General features: G+C 39.0%; 1 protein-coding gene across 5 annotated transcripts; it reads left to right on the forward strand.

The window, feature by feature from the left end:
• Positions 1 to 1,815: 1,815 nt before the first annotated feature.
• LOC107034565 (putative exonuclease GOR) lies at positions 1,816 to 20,969 on the forward strand. 5 transcript variants are annotated; one of them, XM_072959290.1, is made up of 9 exons: positions 1,816 to 2,947; positions 3,386 to 3,475; positions 6,218 to 6,336; positions 7,514 to 7,588; positions 14,786 to 14,882; positions 16,788 to 16,847; positions 18,464 to 18,613; positions 18,913 to 19,010; positions 20,548 to 20,720. In XM_072959290.1, the coding sequence occupies exons 4-9, from the start codon at positions 7,541 to 7,543 to the stop codon at positions 20,590 to 20,592; spliced, it is 498 nt and encodes a 165-aa protein (XP_072815391.1). In that variant the 5' UTR covers positions 1,816 to 2,947; positions 3,386 to 3,475; positions 6,218 to 6,336; positions 7,514 to 7,540; the 3' UTR covers positions 20,593 to 20,720. The 5 variants fall into 5 exon arrangements, 3 of the variants coding, with proteins under 3 accessions (XP_072815391.1, XP_072815390.1, XP_031532906.2); XM_072959289.1 differs by lacking the exon at positions 18,913 to 19,010 and having other exon boundaries at positions 20,548 to 20,969; XM_031677046.2 differs by lacking the exons at positions 1,816 to 2,947; positions 3,386 to 3,475; positions 6,218 to 6,336; positions 7,514 to 7,588; positions 18,913 to 19,010 and adding an exon at positions 9,756 to 9,783 and having other exon boundaries at positions 20,548 to 20,969.
• The last annotated feature ends 354 nt before the right edge of the window (positions 20,970 to 21,323 follow it).

The following is a 21,323-nucleotide window of genomic DNA, read 5'->3' on the forward strand; positions in this document are numbered from 1 at the left end:
ACACAATTCCTGAAACCGGGGAGAGCGGTGTCCCAGTGATGTAGTGGAAGATGGCTCACAGGTGTGGGCCATCTCAAGGGCAGGAACCCAGAGCTCAGCGCGCGGCCCCGCTCCAGGTGGAGGGCGGGGCGCTGCGGGGGGGGGGGGGGGCAGGACCACGGTCACGTGACCAGGGAGGCGGGGCGAGGAGCACGCAGCGGGCTGGTACGTAAGCCCCGGCGCACGCACGCACGCACGCATGCATGCGGCCACGCACTCCAGCGCCCGGGAGCGCCGGACCTCGGAGAGGCCTGCGCAGGTTTGCTGCTTGTAAGGTACTCTTGTGTGGTTTTATCCTCACTCCCTGTTTCCCGTCTCCAGCGTGGAATTATTCTGAGGAGTTTCCTGTGCTGTGGTGAAAGGCGGTGGGCGGGGTGGGACCCCAGGTGGGGCAAGGAGTATGTACAAATCAGAAGGAGCTGTTTTCTAACACCTCTAGTCAGAGCGAAGATTGTGTGTCTCAAACTTCAAAATTTGCCCTTCATATTTAGCTTCTAATGTTGCAAAAAAAATTTTTTTAACTTATGACATGGAGGGAAAGTATCTTTTATTCAGTAGCACCCCAGAGCGCTGCTTGAACAGCCGTTCCTGAATCACGGCAACCAAATTAAACCCAGCTTATGCCAAAATGCAGTTCTAGCAGTTTATCCAGACTTTATTTCCCTTTCCAAGACTTTACTTCCCTTTCCAAGTTTATTTAAAGAGAGATTAGATCCAGTTGTGCCATTCACCGTTGTCACACACGTTGTTTAGGGTTTCAGTAGAGTTAATTTCTTAATAGAAAATGGTAAATTGAAAGGTTCTTAAGCCAGGAGGGAAGCTCATTGTGTAAAGAGGAAGCATGTGTGTTGTTAAAACATGTAGCTTATCTAGAATAAATTAAGAGTTTTAGCATAGTTTGGACCACATCTCATGTCTGAAATCTCTTGTTTGGGAGAAGGGAGAAGTGTGTAAATTATCTCATAACTGACATAGGGAAGTGCATCTTGGAAAGAGGGAAGGGTTTGTGATTTCCTTAGTAAAAAGTCAGGAAGGAGCTGCCAGGTGTTGTGAATAGCCATTACCGCAAACCTTTCCCGGGACTCTCCTGGGTTTCCTCGGGAGTGGCTGCAGCTGCTCTGGAGTTTTGTTTGGTGATTTTTTAAATGGTTGTTGGTGGAAGGGTGTGTTTTGCTTAATTTCGTGTTTGAGACATTCTGTACAACAACAGGGACCTTAATGAGAATGCTGAGAATCATTACATTAAGGAAAGACTGGTGCTTTACATGACTTTTTCTTACGACAGAGGAGACGTGTTGGAAGGGTGGTGTATGACCACATACAGTTCTGTGAAAGTGGCTTTCAGCTATCTGAACTGTTACCAAATTGTCACTGGTTGCTAAATAAATAAGGTGCATAATGGATATCCAAATTGAGTCACATTTGATGTAGTTTAATAAATATGTATAAACCTGGCCTGTCCCACAGAGGTATAGTCACTCTAGTAATAAGAAGGCACGGGTGTACTTGAGTCAGTCATGGGAATGAGCTAGACATTTGAAAGACTGAATCAGTGACAGTTCTTGACTTCTCATACTCCTTCCAAGAACTGACCACAGTCCCTTGTGTTTAAGGCTAGGTTTGGAAAAGTTAACATCCTTGTGATAGGAAACTCCTTGTCCAGGATATTCTGGAGTCTACATTTCATCTAAATGATTTTAAAAGATAAACTCATCTTCCATTAACAACCTTAGGCACAACTATGGAAGAATTGGAAAGAATCAACAAAGAAATCGAATCTGTTAAGGCTGAGGTTGAAGAAAAGCAGAAGAGGCTCTCCAAGTTACTTTAGCCCTCAGAGAGCTGTCACAAAACCCTGTGGCCTCCTTGAGTGACATAAATGTGAGACAAGATTTTCCTGAAAATAGCCTGCTCCCCAGAGAAAGGTGGAGTGAACTATCGAAGAACCAAGAGAGTCAGCCTAGAAAGTATGTGATGGACCACAGATGTCCAGCAACTGACCTTGAATATGACCCCTTGCTCAATTACTCCACAGAGCTGCTGCTTGGGGCATCTCAAGCAAGGCAGGGTGAGACTGACATACAACACTTCTACCATTTGAAAAAATCTGTGGGTGGAAATGGCCACAAGTCCCTGGAAAGCCAAAGACCTTGTGTTTCACCAATAAGAATTAAAATAAATCTTCAAGATTCTGATGAAGATGACCTTGTCATAGATGTACCTCCAAGAAGTCCTACTTCTAAGAAATCTAAACCATGTAGAGGCTTTAAATACCAGAATATGGATGAAAGGTCACAGGTAGTGCCCCCGGAGGAGCAAAATCTTCAAATTAGTGACATAGAAGAGGAAAAAATAAATAAAACCCAACTAACCACAAAAAGACATGATGACAGTAACAAATTAGAACCACCAAAATTGCTTATGAGAACCTTACTAGATGTTAAAAATCATGTAAACTTGTGCGGTATTAAAAACCACAGTTCCAAGACAGGAAGCTTTGGTGGTGAGAAAAACTATGTCTGTATTTCAGAAGAAAGTGTGTCTTCTGGACCTCTCAGTGACAAAGAAATACAGAGAGAAAGCCATAATGAAAGTTATCCAAAGAGCAGAAGACGTGTAAAAACAATTTATGATACTCAGAAGGAAGAAACTGAATGGCGACATTCACCAAGCCAACACCAGTTCTCTCATTCTGATGACCGCAGGAAAGACAGAGTTCTGAGAACACAAGACCATAGTCAAGACGTCACTACTTTTGAAGATGGCAAATTAGCTAAATTTGATTTTGATAGGGAGCATAGTGAAGATGACACTGCCTCCGATTCTGATGACACTATGAAGAAATGTCTTTGAATTTTCCACGAGTTCACGAATAGCGAGGTTCGTAAGGGAGAGACTGCTTAAGCAGGTTTGTCAGTTTTGTTTTTAATCCTTCTTTTCCTCAATCTAAAGGAATTTCCCTTAAATACATCTTTTCTATATTCTGAACTTTATAGAATATGTATGATATCTGTAATATATATTTCTAATTCTTATGATCAATAATGTATTGGAAGGACAAGGCAAAAACTTTGATAATTGGCCAGCCATAATATCTTGCAGGCTTGGCAGTTTCCAGAGGCCATGGTGTTAACGTATAGTAACTTAGAGTTGATTTCCCAAATCAGAGAAATCTTTTACAGGATTCTATCATGTCAAGTTACCCAAATTAAATTATTTCTTGTGAATTATTTCTCAATAAGTTGCCCAGTATTTTGTAGCTTGGATTCCTGTGGCTCCTCAGGAAACATGATAAATTTGCTTTTACTAGGTTGAAACTGGATAATTCTTATCTTTTCCCCACTAGGCTTCAGGAAAGCAAGTGAAATTAGATATGTTGTATTACCAAAACATTTCTGGACCGAAAAAGAGGATTGTACACGCTGCCAAGTTTGATGTGAGTCATTTTGTTTCTCTCTCTCAGCACTTTGTAAATGACATACCTTGTCATTCCGAGCTTTATTCTAGTACTTGTTATCTCATTATCCACTAGGGGGCACAAGTGGGCAGGTAGCAAATTGATTGCCTACTTGTCAGCATTTTCCAGGTCCATTTCCCCACCCGGCATTATCTAACAAAGTTTTCATTAAAAGCGGGTATAGTGTTGTGTGATCTTTTAACCATAAATTAGTATGTCCTCATTTTTTGAAGATTCTATATTGTGAATTTGCCTATTGAGTAAAATTAATTTGTAACTTTAAAATCAAGACTTACGCTTTTGTGGCCCTCTGTGGACATGCATAGTGGCGAAAACAATTTGAATTGCCTAAACATGCACTTCCCCTGCCAAGCTGAGTAAGGCAGCAGTGCCTTCATGCTCAGCTCTTGTATTGTTAACCAGTGTCCTTGTCTAGTCTGTTTAGTGACATGTTTTCTGCATTTTTGTGTGTTTTGTTGTTGATGGTCCCAGAGTACAGTGCTGTCTGTGTTCCTTGGAGCAGGAAGGCTGAGATGTGCCTTACAGAGAAAATATGTGTGGTAAACAGCATTGCTCAGGCAGGAGTTACAGTGCTGTTGGCCACAAATTCAGTGTTAATGAATCAGCCGTATATACTCAATGAAGTAGCTTTAAACAGAAACACACGTAAAGCAAGGTTAGACTGGTCAATGAAACCGTTGCAACCAGATACTCACCTGCACCTAGGAGCCATGGTTCAGTATTTGCTAATTCATTGTTTACAGGACTCTGTACAACTTCACTACCGTGAATAAGGAGAATTGACTGTAGTTTTTCAAAGTAATTTGAACCACTTGTAAATTGATACCATAAATACTGAAGTTCTTTTATCACATGTAGAGAAGCTGAGCAAACACTACAGCAAGAAGTGTTCTTTTAACTATTGTGTCAACAAGTCCTGGTTAACACAAACTTTATTCCTCTGCTCTAGTCTCTGTGTTGTTTGTACTTGGTGCACACTGACATCAGTCTTCTGTGTGACATAAAGAGTTTATGCTTTCAGTTCCCAAATGAGAGCCTAAATTGTGGTTCTTCACAGAATAGTGGAATGCCCTTGGGCAAATTAATTTCTCTGAGTTTCATTTTCTATATCTGTGAAATGGAGAAGATAATTGAAGCCTGCCTATCCCAGAGTCACATGTTATGTTCACTAAACTAGTTTCTACCTTCTCTTTCTTGTGAAGGACGTTTTTTTGGAGGCTAACTTGGTTTCCCTTTAATTGCAAATGCTGTGTTATCTAGCGATTTTATTTTATTGTGCTATATAACTCCCTGCTACTGCCCCAGATTCTTAGATTTAAATAATTGTTGGTTTCATCAGCAATTTTTTTTCCTTAAAATAAATTCTCACAGATGGAAATAACTGGACAAAAGAAGATAGATTCTTAAGATTTTAAAAGTATGTTGCCATCTTGCCTTCTAGAAGGGTTGTGACAGCTGACAGCCCCACGGTGTTTCAGGGTTCCCTTCCCACTGACGCTTACAAAAAATGGGTATGACAGTTTTTTAAACCTGTAAATCTGAGTGAGGTTTTATTTCCTTGTTTTATATTGCATTTCTTTGGTTACTAGTGAAGCTAAACTCTTATATGTTCCGTTCTCTTGTAACGAACGTTGCCTTGGAGAAGTCTGGTGCCAGCCTGCTGTTTCTCCCTGTGTGGGTCGCCTGGCACTTCTGCCTGCTTACCTCCAGGAGTCTTTCCTTAACTTGGAATTCTAGTAACTTTACTAGGATATGTCTTAGTAACACTTTTACTTGCATCAAAAGTGTCATTTCTCACAGGAGATTGAACTTCTTCCCTTATTTCAAGAAAATTTTGTAAAATTATATGCTTCCATAGTTGTTCAGTTTTATTATTTCAGTTTATTTCTGGGAATACTCCAAGTATATATGTTTTGGGGTCACATGTAGTATTATAAGTGTAGTCAGTTCCAAAGAGCCTTTGTGCAAAAGGGAAGTGGAATTATCAATCGGATCAGTTTTTAAATGATTTTTCATTATTTTGTGTTGATGCTTTGTAGGTTCCAATCAATAAAGAGACCATTAGCCCACGCAGGGGACCAGTCCCACCACTAATCAGTCACGCCGCACTCCTCCAGGCCCAGCAGCAGGCCGTGCAGATGAAGGCTGCTGTTCAGGGCGGGCAGGCTTTTGTGGCTGTCACTTCAGAACAGAAGAAAAATGCGTGTCCAGCCTCTCAGACCCAAAGGAAAGCCTCAGAGGGTGTGAGAAAATCTTTTTTTAGTCACTTATTTAGTAAATGTGATTTTACCTTATTTTAAAAATTTTTTTCTGTGACGTCCATTTAGTCCTGGTTATGGTTTAGTCAATCAGGTAAAGCTTTACATGAAAGGATATGATTAGCCTGGTATTTAAATCATTTATATTATGGTTAGCTCTATATGCTAGACGATAAATGGTAAGTATTTTGCATACATTCTTACATGGAGCAAATTGCTTTATAAATGATTTAAATTTGTTTTTCTTGGATGTCCTGGAGTTGGTTATTGGGATCCTTTTGTGTTTGCATTTTGTTTTCTTCAAGGAGAAAAAATATACATATCAAGCCTGTAAACGAAGTGTTGTGAAATTTTAATTGATTGAAATAAATTCAAATCATATGAGGCTACTGACATTCACATTTACCTTTTCCTTCTTCTCTTGTTCGTTGAAACTTCTTAGAAAGTTCACGTACATCAAACGGCCTTCACGTGGATATAGTTCTTTTAAAGGAAAATCCAACTGCAAAGCCAAGCAGATCCCACATTCCTGTGAAGAGTGTTGCTGCTTTTCCCATAAAGGTATGACAAACTAAGTCTGAGAACCAGGATTTTATTTCTAATAATCATCATATTCTGCATACATATAGCGCCTCTTGGAGATTGGCTGTATTCTTCTCTCCAGAGATGCCTAATTCAGATAAATGCCAGACCTATTGCAGAGAAATTTCAACCTGTCTGGCTACTGTTAGATGTAGTTATTTTCATTTTATCATGGGATTTGTGCTTGTGTGTCACTTTCAGTTATTTTGTGTTTCCTGTCCTTGGAAATATTAGGCATTTTTTTCAGACCTAAAAAAAATCTGTGCTGTGATTAACCTAAGCCTCCTCAAATTCTTTCAGAGGGAAGTGTTACATTGGAATATGCCTTTCAAGCCACATCTGGTGAGGGTGTATATGTGTAAGTGTATGAGACAGATGGACAGACCTCTAGAAAATAAGGCCTGTGTGTCACACAGCAGTACCACCTCACCTCTGTGTCATTTTTTTCCACTTGTGTCACTGTTTTTTTTTAATCAAGTATACTTTAACAGAATACTGCATGTCAGTTTTAAGGCTTCCTCCCTCCCTAAAAAGTGAGGTAGATGAACTCATCCTAGAATTCTCAGTCTTTTTAAGTCCTTCAAAAGGAATCTAAACTTGTTTCTTGCTGGGGTCGTTGTAATAGTGAATATGCACAGATCCGTCATAAATTTAAGTCTAAGCGTTTTTCTTGATGAAATGGTAACTGAAAGGCATTGGGACATATATTTGTTTTAAGAACAGTAAACTACGATGGGGCGGGGATAGCTGAGTGGTAGGGTGTGTGCTTAGCATGCACAAGGTCCTGGGTTCACTCCCCAGTACCTCCAAACAACAAAAGAAAGAACACAAAGAATGGTAAACTACTAACCTTCCTGTACGGGGATCAGAGGACCACATCCCAGCTCTAAGAACCTGGATGTGAAAATAGTAGTGTGATGAGATGAGCCATCAGCTCAGCCGTAATCATGGACATAAAGGGGACCTTTGTCCCTTATGTGAGTGTAGATCATTTTGTATCTCATGTATCCTACTTTTACTGAATTAGAAACTTGAAATTAATTTTGATATAAAATTTACCAAAGATAGTTTGACTCCTTTCATGCACACAATAGAATGTTAATTAGAAGGCTCATGTGTTCTTTTCTCTAATTTTGATAATTTTATATTTAACAAGACATTGAAATACAAGGTGGCTCATAGGATGCAGGCTTTGGGAGCCCCTGAGTCCTCGTGCAGAGTTCCTGGTGAGGTAAGACAACGCTGTGTCAACCTTCTTTGAGAAGTGTTTGAGAGTTTGAGACAGAGGCTGAGGCTCTTAACAGGGTCAGTACTGAAGCATGTAATTTATCTGAAAACACACACACACACACACACACGCACATTTAGTATTACATTGAATAAAACACTCATGGGGCACAATTAGCAAACAGTTTTATTCAGTTTCTCTCTACTGCTCTTTTGAAACCAGGCTCTGGGATTGGTTTTTCCCTCCTTGTTAGATGACGTTTTTGGTCGTCTTAAGTGGTAGGAAGTACTTCGGTTACTCTTAGTGATAAAATTGTCAGTCTCATGATTTCATACCAAGGCCAGTAGTATATTAATCTGATCAGTGTCTCCCCCCTTTGTATACTATCTAGTGAGCCATGGCCTCCACCACTCCCTACTACATACATGGCCCACTATGCTCATTGTAAGCTAGGCCTGGTCTCTTGGCAGCATCTGTGTTTGCAGTGTCTACTTAAAACCTTTTTTCCAAACTGAAACGTTTGGATCAGTGGCAACAGCTCTAGTTCCCACCCCATGCGTATCTTCACAATGCGGTGTGGAGTGGGGAGGACTGTGGGGTACTAGACAGAGCAAGTCCCATCTAAAGGGGGGGCGGATACTTCTCAGCTCCATCTGATTATTGGAGTTTAGAAATTCATACATTTTGGACTTGAATTTCCAATCTTTCAATAATTTTTATTTTAAAATCTCTGTTTACAACATGGTTAGACAAACACATGTCTGAGCACTAGATTCGGGCTTTGTGCTGCCTTTCCTCTGATTGAGGCTAATTCAGATGCTCTGAGAGTTATTAAAAAAAGACAGTGGGTGGATGCAGCAGAAGCAGATGTCAGGCCAATATGAAAAAGACCTTTGTAACTGATACGCTGTCCATAAAACAGCAGATTCACAAAACAGTGGGCTGCCAGTTGCTAGAAGTGTTTGAGATAGAAGCTAACATTGCCATCACCCCCAGCATACCCTATATCCTTTGTCAGTCACTTCCACACTCCTCCTTACCTCCCAGCCCTAGGAAACCACTAGTTTACTTTGTTTCTTATAAGTGAAAGTGTTTTATAATTTTATTTTCAAATTATTTATTACAAGTGTGTAAAAAATACAGTTGATTTTTGACCTTGTATCTTGCAAACTTGCTAAATTTGTTTACTAGTTCTAATAATTTTTAGCCAGTTCCTTGGGATTTTCTTTATAAAAGATGATACCATCTGTGAGTAGAGATTGTTTTGCTTCTTCCTTTCCAATCTGAGTACCTTTTATTTCATCTTCCTGCCTGATTTCTCTAGGCACAAACTTCCAATACAAGATGGAGTAGAAATGAGATGAGGGAGCATGTTTATTTTGTTCCTCACTTTGGGGGGAAAGCTTTCAGTTTTTCTTCCGTGGGTTTTTTGTACATGTCCTTTATCAGTTCCATCTAAATTTTCTAATTTATTGGTATTTGGTTGATGATAGTGTTCCTTTATAATTCTTTTTATTTCTGTAAGTTCTGTGATGTCTTCTCTCATTATTGATTTTAATAATTTGAGTCCTCTCTTTTCTTGGTCAGCCTAGGTAAAGTTTTATCAATCTGGTTGATCTTTTCCAAGAATCAACTTTCAGTTTGGTTGATGATCTCTATTTTTTAATGTTCTGTTTCACTTATTTCCATTCTTGTATTTATTACTTTATTCCTTTTGCTTTCTTTGGGTTTAGTTTCCTATTAAAAGTTTAGTTTCTTAAGGTGGACGTTAAAATTACTGACTTGAGATCTTTTTAATATAGCCGTTTACAATACTAATGTTACTCTAAGCACTGCTTTAGGTGCATCCTTCAAGTTCTGTTATGTTGTGGTTCCATTTTAATTAATCTCAAAGAATTTTTAGTATACCTTTTATTTCTTTGACCTGTTGGTTATTTAGCAATGTGTAATTTAATTTCCTCGTAATCATGCACTTCCCAAATATCCTATTACTGATTGCTAATTTAATACTTTTGTGGTCAGAGAACATACTTTTTTGTGACTTCAGTCCTTTTAAATTTACTGAGATTGTTTTATGACTTAACATAGGATCTGTTCTAGAAAACATTCCATGTGTACTTGAGAAGTGCATGTGTTCTGCTCTCACTGTGTGGCATGTTCATAGATGGGTATCAGGTATAGCTGCTTCCTAGTTTGAGGTATTCCATTTTCGTTTTGATCTCCTGACTTGTATCCATTACTGACAGTATGCTATTGAAGTCTCCAATTGAAGTGCTGTTTCCCCAGTTCTGTCAGTGTTTTGCTTTGTGTATTTTGGTGCTCTGATACAAGATGCGTATTTGTTTATAATCGTTAAGTCTTCCCGATGGATTGACCCTCTCATCATTATAAAATGTCTGTCTTTGTCTCTAGTAACACCTTTTGTTTTAAAGATGGTTTTGTGGGGGAGGGTATAGCTCAGTGGTAGAGTGTATGCTTAGCATGCATGAGGTTGTGGGTTCAATTCCCCAGCACATCCAATAAATTTTTTTAATAAATAAAAAATTAAAAAATACAGTTTTGTCTGATATTAGTGTAGCCGCTCCAGCTGTCTTTTAGTAAGTGCTTGTAGAGTGTCTGTTTTCTTCCTTTTACTTTCATCCGATTTGATCCTTGAATTCCATGTGTGTCTTGAGGACAGCCTACAGTTAGATCATATTTTTCTGTATTCTCCCAAATGTAAATGGAGTGTTTAATTCATTTACATTTAATGCAGTGACCAATAACTAATAAAGTAGGATTTACATTATCTGTTTTGCTATGTGATCTTTACATCTTGTGTCTTTGTATTTCCTTTGCAATCACTGCTTTCTTTTGTGTTAAATATTTTCTGGTACAACTTAAGTGCCCATATCATTCTTCTGACAGTATTTTTTGAATACTTTTCTTACTGTTTGCCCTGGAATTACAGTTACCATTTTAATTTATAAGAATCTAGTTCAAATTAAAACAACCTTAATTTCTTTTTTTTAACATTTTTTATTGATTTATAATTTTACAATGTTGTGTCAAATTCCAGTGTTCAGCACAATTTTTCAGTCATACATGGACATACACACATTCATTGTCACATTTTTTTCTCTGTGAGCTACCATAACGTTTTGTGTATATTTCCCTGTCCTATACAGTATAATCTTGTTTATCTATTCTGCAATTTTGAAATCCCAGTCTATCCCTTCCCACCCTCAGCCCCCCTGGCAACCACAAGTCTGTATTCTCTGTCTATGAGTCTATTTCTGTCCTGTATTTACGCTTTGTTTTTGTTTGTTTGTTTTTTAGATTCCACATATGAGCAATCGCATATGGTATTTTTCTTTCTCTTTCTGACTTACTTCGCTTAGAATGACATTCTCCAGGAGCATCCATATTGCTGCAAATGGCATTATGTTGTTGGTTTTTATGGCTGAGTAGTATTCCATTGTATAAATATACCACATCTTCTTTATCCAGTCACCTGTTGATGGGCATTTAGGCTGTTTCCATGTTTTGGCTACTGTAAATAGTGCTGCTATGAACATTGGGGTGCAGGTGTCATCCTGAAGTAGGGTTCCTTCTAAAACAACCTTAATTTCAATAGTATACAAAAAAATTTGCTCCAGTGTACCTCCCTTTCTGTGCCCTCTTTTATACCATTACTGTCACATAAATTACATCTTTATATATTATAAACCCATAATTCAGTTTTATAATTCTTGTTTTATGCTATTGTCTCTTAAAATAGGAGAAGAAATGGATTATAAACAAAAAAATTATTCTCTTGTACATTTCCTTAAGAAGTGACATTTACCAGTATTTATTTGTTCATGTGGATTCAAATAACCATCTAGTATCCTTTTCAGACTGAAGGGAATCCCTTTAGCATTTCTTGCAGGATAGATAAACTAGTGACAAATTCCCTCAGGGTTTATCTGGGGATGTCTTAATTTCTCCTTCATTTTAAGGAAGAGGTTAGCTGGATATAAAATTCTTGGTTAACAGTCTTTTTCTGACAAAACTTTGGGATGTCTTTCTACTGTTTCCATGGTTTCTGATGAAGAATCAACTTTTCACCTTATTAAGGGCCCTTTGTCTGTTAAGTCATTTTTCTGTGACTCCTTTCAAGATTCTGTCTTTGTCTTTCACCAGTTTGACTATGACCTGTCTAGGTGTGGCTTTCTGTGAATCAACTCCCCTTGGGGTTTGATGAGCTTCTTGGATGTGTGGATCAATAGTTTACATAGTATGTGGGAGGTTTTGGCAATTATTTCTGCAATGTTTTTTCTGCTCCTTTCTCTTTCTTCTTTTCCTGTGGAACTCACATTATGCATATGCTGGTATGTTTAATGGTGTCCCACAAGTGTCCGAGGCTCTGTTCATTTTTCTTTGTCCTTTTTTCTTCTCCTCACACTGAATAACCACTATTACTCTATCTTCAAGTTCACTGTCATTTCTTCTTATTTCTGCTGCTAGCTCATATCTGTGGGTGAGCCCTACAGTAAATTGCTCATGCAACTTCTGTACTTCTTAACTCCAGAACTTCTAAATTTTTTTCTGTTTTTATAATTTATCCTTATTGTTATTATCTATTTGATGTAACATCATTTTCATACTTTTCTTTATTCTTTAGACATCATTCCATTAATTTTTAAACATATTTAAATAACTGGTTTAAAGTCTGTGTCTATGCTTTTCTGCTGAATAGATCCACATCTCATCGAGCCAGGCTCATCTATTTTGTTCTCTTTCTTGGTGTTACATTGAGACAACAGTGAATTCTATTCCATTTGAATCATCAGAAATTCCTTCATTTTGCGTTTACTGGGTTTTTTTCCCCTTGTACTTCTGTGATGAGTGTATCACCATTCTTCTCTCCATCACCAAAGGAATAAATAATTGATAAAATCCAACAGCAATGCAGAATAAAGGGACTAAGAGACCTTTGTAAGGCACTGGGATTAAAAAAAAAAAAGTCTGTTTCTATGAAGTCCCAAATCTGGGCTTTCTCAGGAATACTTTTTCTTGGCTGCCGTTTTTCCTGTGTGTGGTATACTTCCCTGTTTCTTTATATGTCTTATGACTTTTTGTTAAACTGTGCAGTTAGATAATATGTTGTCATAACTCTAGTGTCAGATATGTGCTGTTTTGTTGCTAGGTTTTTGTTGTTTTTCTTGTTGCTACTTACCTCTTGACTGACTTTTGTGAACTAATTCTGTGGACTCTCTGTTGCTTCCTGTATATGGCCACTAAATTCTCTGGTGGCGTTTTGTTTTTTATTTTTAATCCTTGCTTTTATTTTCTATTTTATGGCGCTGACTTCATAGGAGTCACCCTGTGTTGGTATAATTTAGTGGTCAGCCAGTGGCTGGTTAGAAAAGTTTCTTAAATGCCTTGTCCATGTGTGTTCCACCCTTTTCCTCCCTTCCCACAAGGGGATCTATGTGAGAAGGCACGCCTTCAAACTGGTTGCAGTTTGTAAGACAGCCTTAGCTTTTGCTTCCTGTTTGTGAGGATTTCAAGGTCAGCCACTAGGAGTCTTCTCTTCTCCCAGATCCTTCTTGGGCCACCTTTTATGCCCCAAGAATGTTAGAGCTTTTCAGAGTTGGTTATGATCATATAGCTCCCCAAGATTTCCTTTTAAATTCCTGGTCGGCTCTTGTTTACCAACTGAGATCACAGCCCTCAGTAGCCGCCGTGATGCCACCCAGTCGCTGTTTTGATAATGCTCTGGGGATGGGTTTTTTTTTCTCTCATGAGCTGAACTCTGAGTCAAATCAAATGCCCACTGCACCCTAGGAAGAGAGATTTCCCAGGGAGCTGCTTGTATGGGCAAAATATTGACTGCGCTTGGGGGATGATGCTCTTAATGTAACTCTTAAAGAGGTCTGTCCTTTCTCTTGGCTATCAGCTGCCAGGTTTTTTTTTTTTTAATGGCCATGGTGCCACTAAGCTGGGCAGAAAGGGGGATGGGAATAGCTTCAATCTAAAATGGTACAGACCCTGCCATTTTACTGAGGTTCACTAGTTTCTCTTAGACAATTTTCAGTTTGTCCAATGGCTTTGACTAATTTTCAGAGTTTTGAAATGGTTAGTTTTAGTTGTTTTGCATTTTTTTTTTTATTCTTGTGGGACAGTTGAGAAGGTTCTTGTCCTGCCATTCTGGAAGTCTGTCTCCTCTAGGATTCTGTGTTAAAGAATAATGGCAAAGCAAAAGCAAACAAAAAAGGAGCCTCTTACAGAGAAATGTTACACTTTTTCTTCCAGCTGTGTCTTTTTCAGCATCTCTGTCCTGGCTTATGTGCTCTGTGCCACGCCCCTGGGGCGCTCTCTCTTGGGTGGTCTAGTGTAGTGAGAGGAGCCTTGGGTTAGGCCCTCGGGCGCCCCTGGAACCAGTCACCGGCTCTGCAGCAGTAAGCAGGATCCTGACTTGAGCCTTAGTTCCCTCGTACAAACTGGTGGTGATGTCACCCATCCTCCCGGAATCACAGTGAAGATTAAATGTGAAAACATTTAACGAGCCTATGCCAAACTTGTATGCACTAGATGCACAATAAATTATTAATATAATACACAGTTTATTACTCTTTACTTAGTTCTCTCATGTTATCCCTTTTTACTGACCTATCTTAATGAGTTTTAGTATAAAAACAGGAATCACTCAATAGGTTTAGGAAAGTAACTTACAGAAGAAAGATAATAAGAAGAGGATCATGTCTTTCCTTTGCTGTGTGATTTTAAGCAAATTATTTAGTCAGTTTGGGCCTTAGTTTCCTCACCTTTTAAACGAGAACAGTAGTGTGTGCCTCTGATAACGCTAGGGCCTTGCCTTGAGAATCCATGAGTTCATGACGTTGGAGGATTGGTGGAGGCTTTGCATCCTGCACTGTCCACAAACAACAGTGGTCTGTAGTTTGTAAAGAAAAGTGTCTGGTTCTTGGGTTAGATTCCTGGGATTCACTTTGCTTTTTTTCCTTTCCTTCTCAGAAAGCATAAACACAAAATATAAAATAGATTGCTTTTTATTTGTGGCACCATTGCCCCCATCCCTTGAGTTAGGTAAATATTTTGCCGTATTTATCCATTAGGTTGCAAGTCACATTTATTGTTCATAGACTTTGGATTTAATATTTTCATTTAATTAAATGAATTTAATTAAAATGAATAATTATTCACTTTATGATCTAGGCTAAAATAGAAGAAAAGGCCATTTATGAACACTGTGGCAGTCAGAATATGTATATGAACATAGCAATTAACACTCTTAAGAAGCTGAGAGAGCAAGGTAATTTCTTTTCAATTAATCAAATGATAAGAGAAAAACCTTGTGATTAATTCCTGACACTGAATGTGTTTTCTTCATCAGCAGGGTCATTTTTAGATGGTTAATGAAATGTGTGTTTTAAATATTCTCTTGAGTAGAATGTGCAGGTGGCATTTTTTTGGTTGAAAATAACAAATGAGACTTGAAATTGGACGGATAAAGGTAACCTCATGGAGAGAGGTTATCACTGATGCATTTAAATTTGATTTCTGATTGTAAAAGTAACTTGCCTCCATGTGGAATAGTATTTCTCAACTTAAAAAAAAAATTGTCCCCCTAAGATATCTTTTTAGAGACTGTTTTTCACTTCCCCCACTGCAGTAAAATTAAGTACTGAGGGATAATATTTTGTCAGGTAAGGCTAAGTTATGGAGAGCCAGGTACCATTGTAATATTGAAGATTTTTTCATTCCTAAAGAGCCAGTTTTGCTTCTGAGGGCAGTACCACCCCCAATGAGAACACCTGGCATGAATTCAAATAATACAGAAAAACATTTTAAAAAAAAGTCAAAGCCAACTCTCTTCCACATCTCTTATATAGCCCCTTCCTTACGTGGTACAGAGATGTATAAAATGAGTACAGTCGTTTTATATACGGTGTGTCTAACTTTTTTCTCTTAATAAGGTCTTCAGTCAGTTAATGTGGAATCTAAGTTCGTATCTAGATCTGTGTCATACTTTTAAGTGATCACAGGCTACTCTGTTGTACAAAACCTATACTTTAGATATTCCATCGTGTGGAACCTGTAATGCAGATGAACGAAACATGCCTGAGTATGCAGATTGCTCAGTTTTCTCAAGTGTAAGTTCTGTGATAAACATGTGTGAGCTCGTGTCGCACTTCCTCAGACCCGAGCTTATGTACCTTCAGCGCACATTGCTGTGCACAGAGAAGCTAGCAGAAGGGGTCTGCATATTTAAAACTGGTAAATATTGTTAACTGCCCCAGAAAGGGTTGCTCACTTACATGCCCCACTGATAACATCAGAGCGTAAGTGCTTTTCTTCACATCTTGCTAAACTTCATCATTTATCCTGCTTTAGGGATTTTAGTATTTTTTATTACCGTGAAGTTGAAGATCTTTTTCTCCTTCTTTTTAAATTCCTATTTGTCCTATTTAAATTGTTTGCCTCCCTCTGCCTCCCTTGTTAATTGGCTTTTCATTTGGGAGAGGCTTTTCCATATCCCCTTTTAATATGCTGCAGACATTTTCTTCCATTTGTCACTTGTACTTCAACCTTATTTATAAAGTTTTTTTTTTAATAATACTGAAGTTATTTTCAAAATGTAATCAGTCTTTTCTTTTTGGTTTCTGGGTTTTGTGTCTTGCTTTGAGAGGCTGTTCCGTTCTCAAGAACATAAAAACTGTCCACCTGTGATTCTTTATGGCATTTGTGTACATGCAACGTGTTAAGTAGACTGAAATACAGGTATTAGAATATACAAGATCTCTTAGATTAGTATTTTCATGGTATTCTAGCTTTCCCCTCTTTCACGTATTAAATATAACACAAAGAAATAGAACATGAAGGCTAAGTACATATGAAAACAGAAGTGATTTGCAAGCTGTAGTTGTGGTAGACGATGAAATAAAGCTCAGTGACTCAAGTTGAGGCACGTGCTATCCAGTCAGAACGTATTAGTTTTAGCAAATAGAAAATCCTGACCTTTTTTCAGTAGTTCAGTAGATTTAACTTTTTCCCAACATGGAATTGGTTATGAATATGGTTGGCTTCACAGGTTGGGTGGTGGTTTTACAATAAAAATAAATATTTTACTATGCTTTAGACCTTTGTATGTCTTTTATGTTTTTATGTAGTAAACAAAAATAATTCATCATCTCAGAAAAATTCTTGTATGTTTTAGATGTGTCTGGAAGCAGTGACGACAAGACAACTGGATTGAAAACGAATAAAAAGGAAAATGGTGAGTGTCCTGTAATCATGACAGGCCCTTCTTGTTTTTGTTGTTTTTTTCTTTTTTAGGGGAGGTAATTAGGTTTCTTTCTTTCTAAATGGAGGTGCTGGGGATTGAACCCAGGACCCCGTGCTTGCTGTGCATGCGCTCCACTGCTGAGCTGCTCCCTCCCCCACCCGAGGCCCTTGTGATTGTAACCTCAAAGGGGAAGTAAATTTGGTAGAACACAGCTATTAAACGATTGTGTTTGTGAAGGCAAAGCTGTATACTGTGCACATGTGATGTCCGTTTTAAAAACTAGTCAAAGTTGGAGATGAGAAAATGGACTTTTATATAAGCAATATTTGGGTTGAATTCTCAACTTTTATTTTTGGTAGTTAGCATAAATCTAGTCAGCAAGAGGAGTGCTGCTCAAACTTTTAGACTTTACATGTATTGGGATCACCTAGAAACCTTGTTGAAAATGCAGATTCTGGTTTAGTGGATCTTGAAACAGCTTCAAAGTCTGAACTGACAACAAGAAAGATGGAAAAGAAAAGGAGTTACTTGAATTTGGTTGTATTTTGAATAAAACCAGATGGTTGTGCTTCTCTTGTTTAAAAAAAAAGCCTCATATATAAGAGTTGAGGGTGGGAAGGGACAGACTGGGATTTCAAAATGTAGAATAGATAAACAAGGTTATACTGTATAGCACAGGGAAATATATACAAGATCTCGTGGTAGCTCACAGTGGAAAAAAAAGTGACAGTGAATATATGTTCATGTGTAACTGAAAAATTGTGCTCTACACTGGAATTTGACACAACATTGTAAAATAACTAACTCAATAAAAAAATGTTTAAAAGAAAAAGGAACACACATACACAAAAAGTTGAAACAATGGAGATGCTTTTAGAGTCTCCTCACACTTCTATTAGGAAGAATTTTTCCTCTTACAAAAGGGTTTGTTAAGGAGTGTCTGGCAAACCCTGCTAGAGTTTTTCATCATAAATTAGAGAAGCTTTCTTGAGAGTTCATTAGAGTGAGGGTGTCTGGGACTGGGTTACTGATGTTGGAAAGAGATTCTTGAACTTGAGCTATTTTGCCCTTGTGAGAGTCATCCTGTTCCCCATTGTTTCCTGCTTGGAAGCGTTTGTACTATTCTTGTCCCAGTGAGTAATGAGAATTGTTAAGCAGGATTAGGGACCCCAGAAGGCCTGGGTTTGTGTGTCACTTGTGCTGTGTTACTTTGGTTATGTGTCCTTACTTTTCTGAGCCTCCTTTTCCTCATCTGTTAAAATGAGGTCAGTCTGCTTGCCTTTCTGAATCAATGTAAAGTTTCTGGCATGCTTAATGTACACCAGCCATTACTGCTATAATTCTGACTTTACATTCTCTCACCCAAAGCGTAGGACATTGAGTGGTCCAAGGAACCATATTGATTTGTCTTTATTGCTGTTGAAGGATATGAAGCCTTGGATTCTTTTAGGCTATGGCCTTACTTAATGTTAATCAGAATCCCAGCATTTTGTATCTAAAAGGGCTGGTAGACTCTAAACTTTACCACTACTTAAAAAAGAAAAAAAATGTGATTTAAATTTTATTGAACAGCCTTTTCTTTTTCTTCTTTCTTCTTTCTTTTCCAGTGCTCACAGGAATTATTCTCTACAGACATCTTAAAGACTACCTTCTAACAGAAGAACAGTTACATGAAAATAACTACCCCCAACCCAACCCTGACAAACCAGGAAGTGTTCTTTTAAACCCAGGCATGACAAGAACTCTTGTAAATGATGGTAAGTATATGGGACCAAAAATTATCCTTTCTACACGCTAAGACTGGAACCCTAGAGGGCCCAGTGCTGTGATATTTTTTTAATGGAAACAAGATTTGTTGCCAATGTAATTAATTATACTGCAGGTAAAAGCATTGCTACGTTTCATTTGGTTTCCCTTTCATTTTATTCCCAATATCTTGGGTGCTTTATTTACATAATCCATTTTATTAACTCTTCTTAGCAGGTAAGTACTGTTAACTGCCTCTGTCACCAAGTCCAAACGCGTTCTCCTTTCTACATGATGGGCCAATAAATAGGGAGAAGAGGTGTTGGGGCAAAGAATACCGACTTTATTTGGAGAGTCAGCAGACTGAGAAGATGGCAGAATAATGCCCTGGAGAGCCATCTTCCCCAGGTCAGAGTTCAGGCTCCTTTTAAAACGGGGGTGGGGGGAGGTGTGGTTCATTGTGGCAAACTTCTTGGTGTCAGAACCCTTTGTTCTGGCAGCTGTCCGCGTGGGTCAGGGCACGATGTTCCTGTAAGCCTCCAACCAGGCAAATGTTATTCTCTGTTCTGCAACTTTTTTTTTTATCTCTGTATGAGTGGACAAGTGTTATACCCTTAAAGTTAGAGCCTTGAGAATGGGCTGTCCTGTGTATTTCAGGCTAGAGGCAACATTATTTTACAAAAGGTGCAGAACCAGCATGACTAAGCCCTGGAAGCAGAGCACGAGGTTAGAGCTAAAGGAACCGATCCAATATGAAGTCGGGTTGGTTCTTCTGTTACACCTCTATTTACACAAATGAGGAAACTAAAGCTCAGAGAGGTCAAATAATTTATCAAAGATCACTCAGAAAATAAGTGGTAGAACCGGGATTTGAACCCAAGGAGTGTGAGGTGCATGCTCCTGCTCTTACCACCATTACATACACAGGCAGTGCCATGTTCTGTATACTCCATACCCTTTCATTAGGGATTCTTACACAAAGACTTAGAATTAGTCTTTTTATTTTGCATTTTCTCCACATACTGGGCATAGTTAAGGTATTTATCCCCACTTCCCCCCAAAAAGAGGATATTTAACATCACAACTGTGTCAAATCTTAGGTCCATCAGTTTGAAATACAGTTACGAAAATATTTTCCAGTGACGAGAAGATGCTTATCTTCATCTTTTGCATCTTTAGAACTTCTCTCTCAGGATTATTTTTACCATTTGTTTTACCCCTCTTTTTTTTTTTTTTCTTTTTACAGCCTCTCATTGGAAGGTGGAAAATTTAGCAGGCAAGAACACGGGCTTTGAAGGAGAAAGTCAGGGAAATCTGGGTTTGGATGCTGGATGAGTTATTTAATGCCTCCAGCCTCACGTTTTGTTTCCTCATTTCAAACAATGAGATAATGGTAGTTGTCCCATCAGGTTGTTAGGAGAATCAGTTAAAATAGTGCCTATGAAGTGCTTGGCATGGTGCCTGCCTCCTGATCTCATAACAGATACTCAGATAAGAGTTGCTTTCATCATTATCAGACCCAGCCTGAGGGTTATTAATTAAAAAAACAAATATTCATGAATGGGTCTAGTGAAAAGCCCAGATAGCCTCTCAGTGACTTAATAAACAGATCACTGTATGGCTAAAAGGAAGCAATGGTCCTGATTCAGGAGGTAGCGTGTACTGGAGTCATTGACTAATCAAGTTAGCGACAGTCAGATTGTGGTGCTTAAACCACAGTTGCCTGGCCCTGGGCTGACTCTGGAGGCAGGCAGGAGAATGCAGCCCTGATGCCAGAAGCAGCTCACCTGCAAGGACTCCTTTGAAAAATCCTGTTCCTTTGTGATCACACTGGGTATGTGCTCACGACAGGATTGAGACAGCAAAGGCAAGTCCCTGCATTCTGGTCCTTGTCCCGCCACCTCCCATCTGTTCATGAATAATTCTACTTCTTGTTTTGTTTTAGCTTCTAAGAAGATCTACTGTCGATGTAGGAAAATCTATGGCATGACTCCCGCGGGCAAGCACAGCGGGGTGGAAGAGCATCACTACCACTCTGGCCAAGCGTTCAGTCATAAAGGCAAGTATTTGGTGGTTCGGTTTCATTTATGTGACCAGCCAGTGCCAAATTGAGAGAAAAGTGGAATAAATTACTCAGTTCAGTGTGTTTGTTAAATACAGTTCAGTAAAGAGAAACTGTCGATTCAGCGGTGAGTTACAAATACCTACTTGGCTGGGACCATCACTTGTTAACTTTGGAGCTCGCTGGCTCCAGACCTGTCTGGTTGTGACAACTCTTCTGCCTTTTTGTGACCGCAAGTCAATCAGATACCTCCTGACCACACCTGCTTTTTGCAGGCCAGTATTACAATAATTTGTTTGCTGACAGCTTTCATTCCTTGCCCCCCCCCCCGCCTCGTGTGAGTGAAGAGAAATGCTCGAGTCCTTGCCCCGCCAGCCCCCGGGGTTTCTCCAGCGCAGTACATTCCCTGTGGTCATGCACATGGTTTTTTGGTTTTTTTTTTTTTGCTACTCAAACCAGAAAACCTGGGCGTCATCATCATCATCATCGTCATCTCCCTTTGGTGCCCCTTTCAGCTCAGCAGGTACTTGTCCCATTTGTTCTACTTCAAGAATGTCTCCAGAACCTGGTCTTCCCCACCTGTCCTCCCCCCACCGGGGCCGCACCACCCTCGTCTCCGCCCTGACCTACTGCAGCGCCCTCCGTGGCTCGCTCCCTGC

The sequence above is a fragment of the Vicugna pacos genome, chromosome 4 (genome assembly GCF_048564905.1).
Source record: "Vicugna pacos chromosome 4, VicPac4, whole genome shotgun sequence".
NCBI classification, from domain to species: Eukaryota; Metazoa; Chordata; class Mammalia; order Artiodactyla; family Camelidae; genus Vicugna; species Vicugna pacos.

Bases quoted from the DNA above. Each gene is read 5' to 3' on its own strand.
- LOC107034565 (XM_072959289.1), top strand. From the start codon at position 7,541: ATGCAGGCTTTGGGAGCCCCTGAGTCCTCGTGCAGAGTTCCTGGTGAG. The intron at 14,883-16,787 runs GTAATTTCTTTT...TGTATGTTTTAG, and splicing joins TAAGAAGCTGAGAGAGCAAG to ATGTGTCTGGAAGCAGTGAC. The intron at 16,848-18,463 runs GTGAGTGTCCTG...TTTCTTTTCCAG, and splicing joins AACGAATAAAAAGGAAAATG to TGCTCACAGGAATTATTCTC.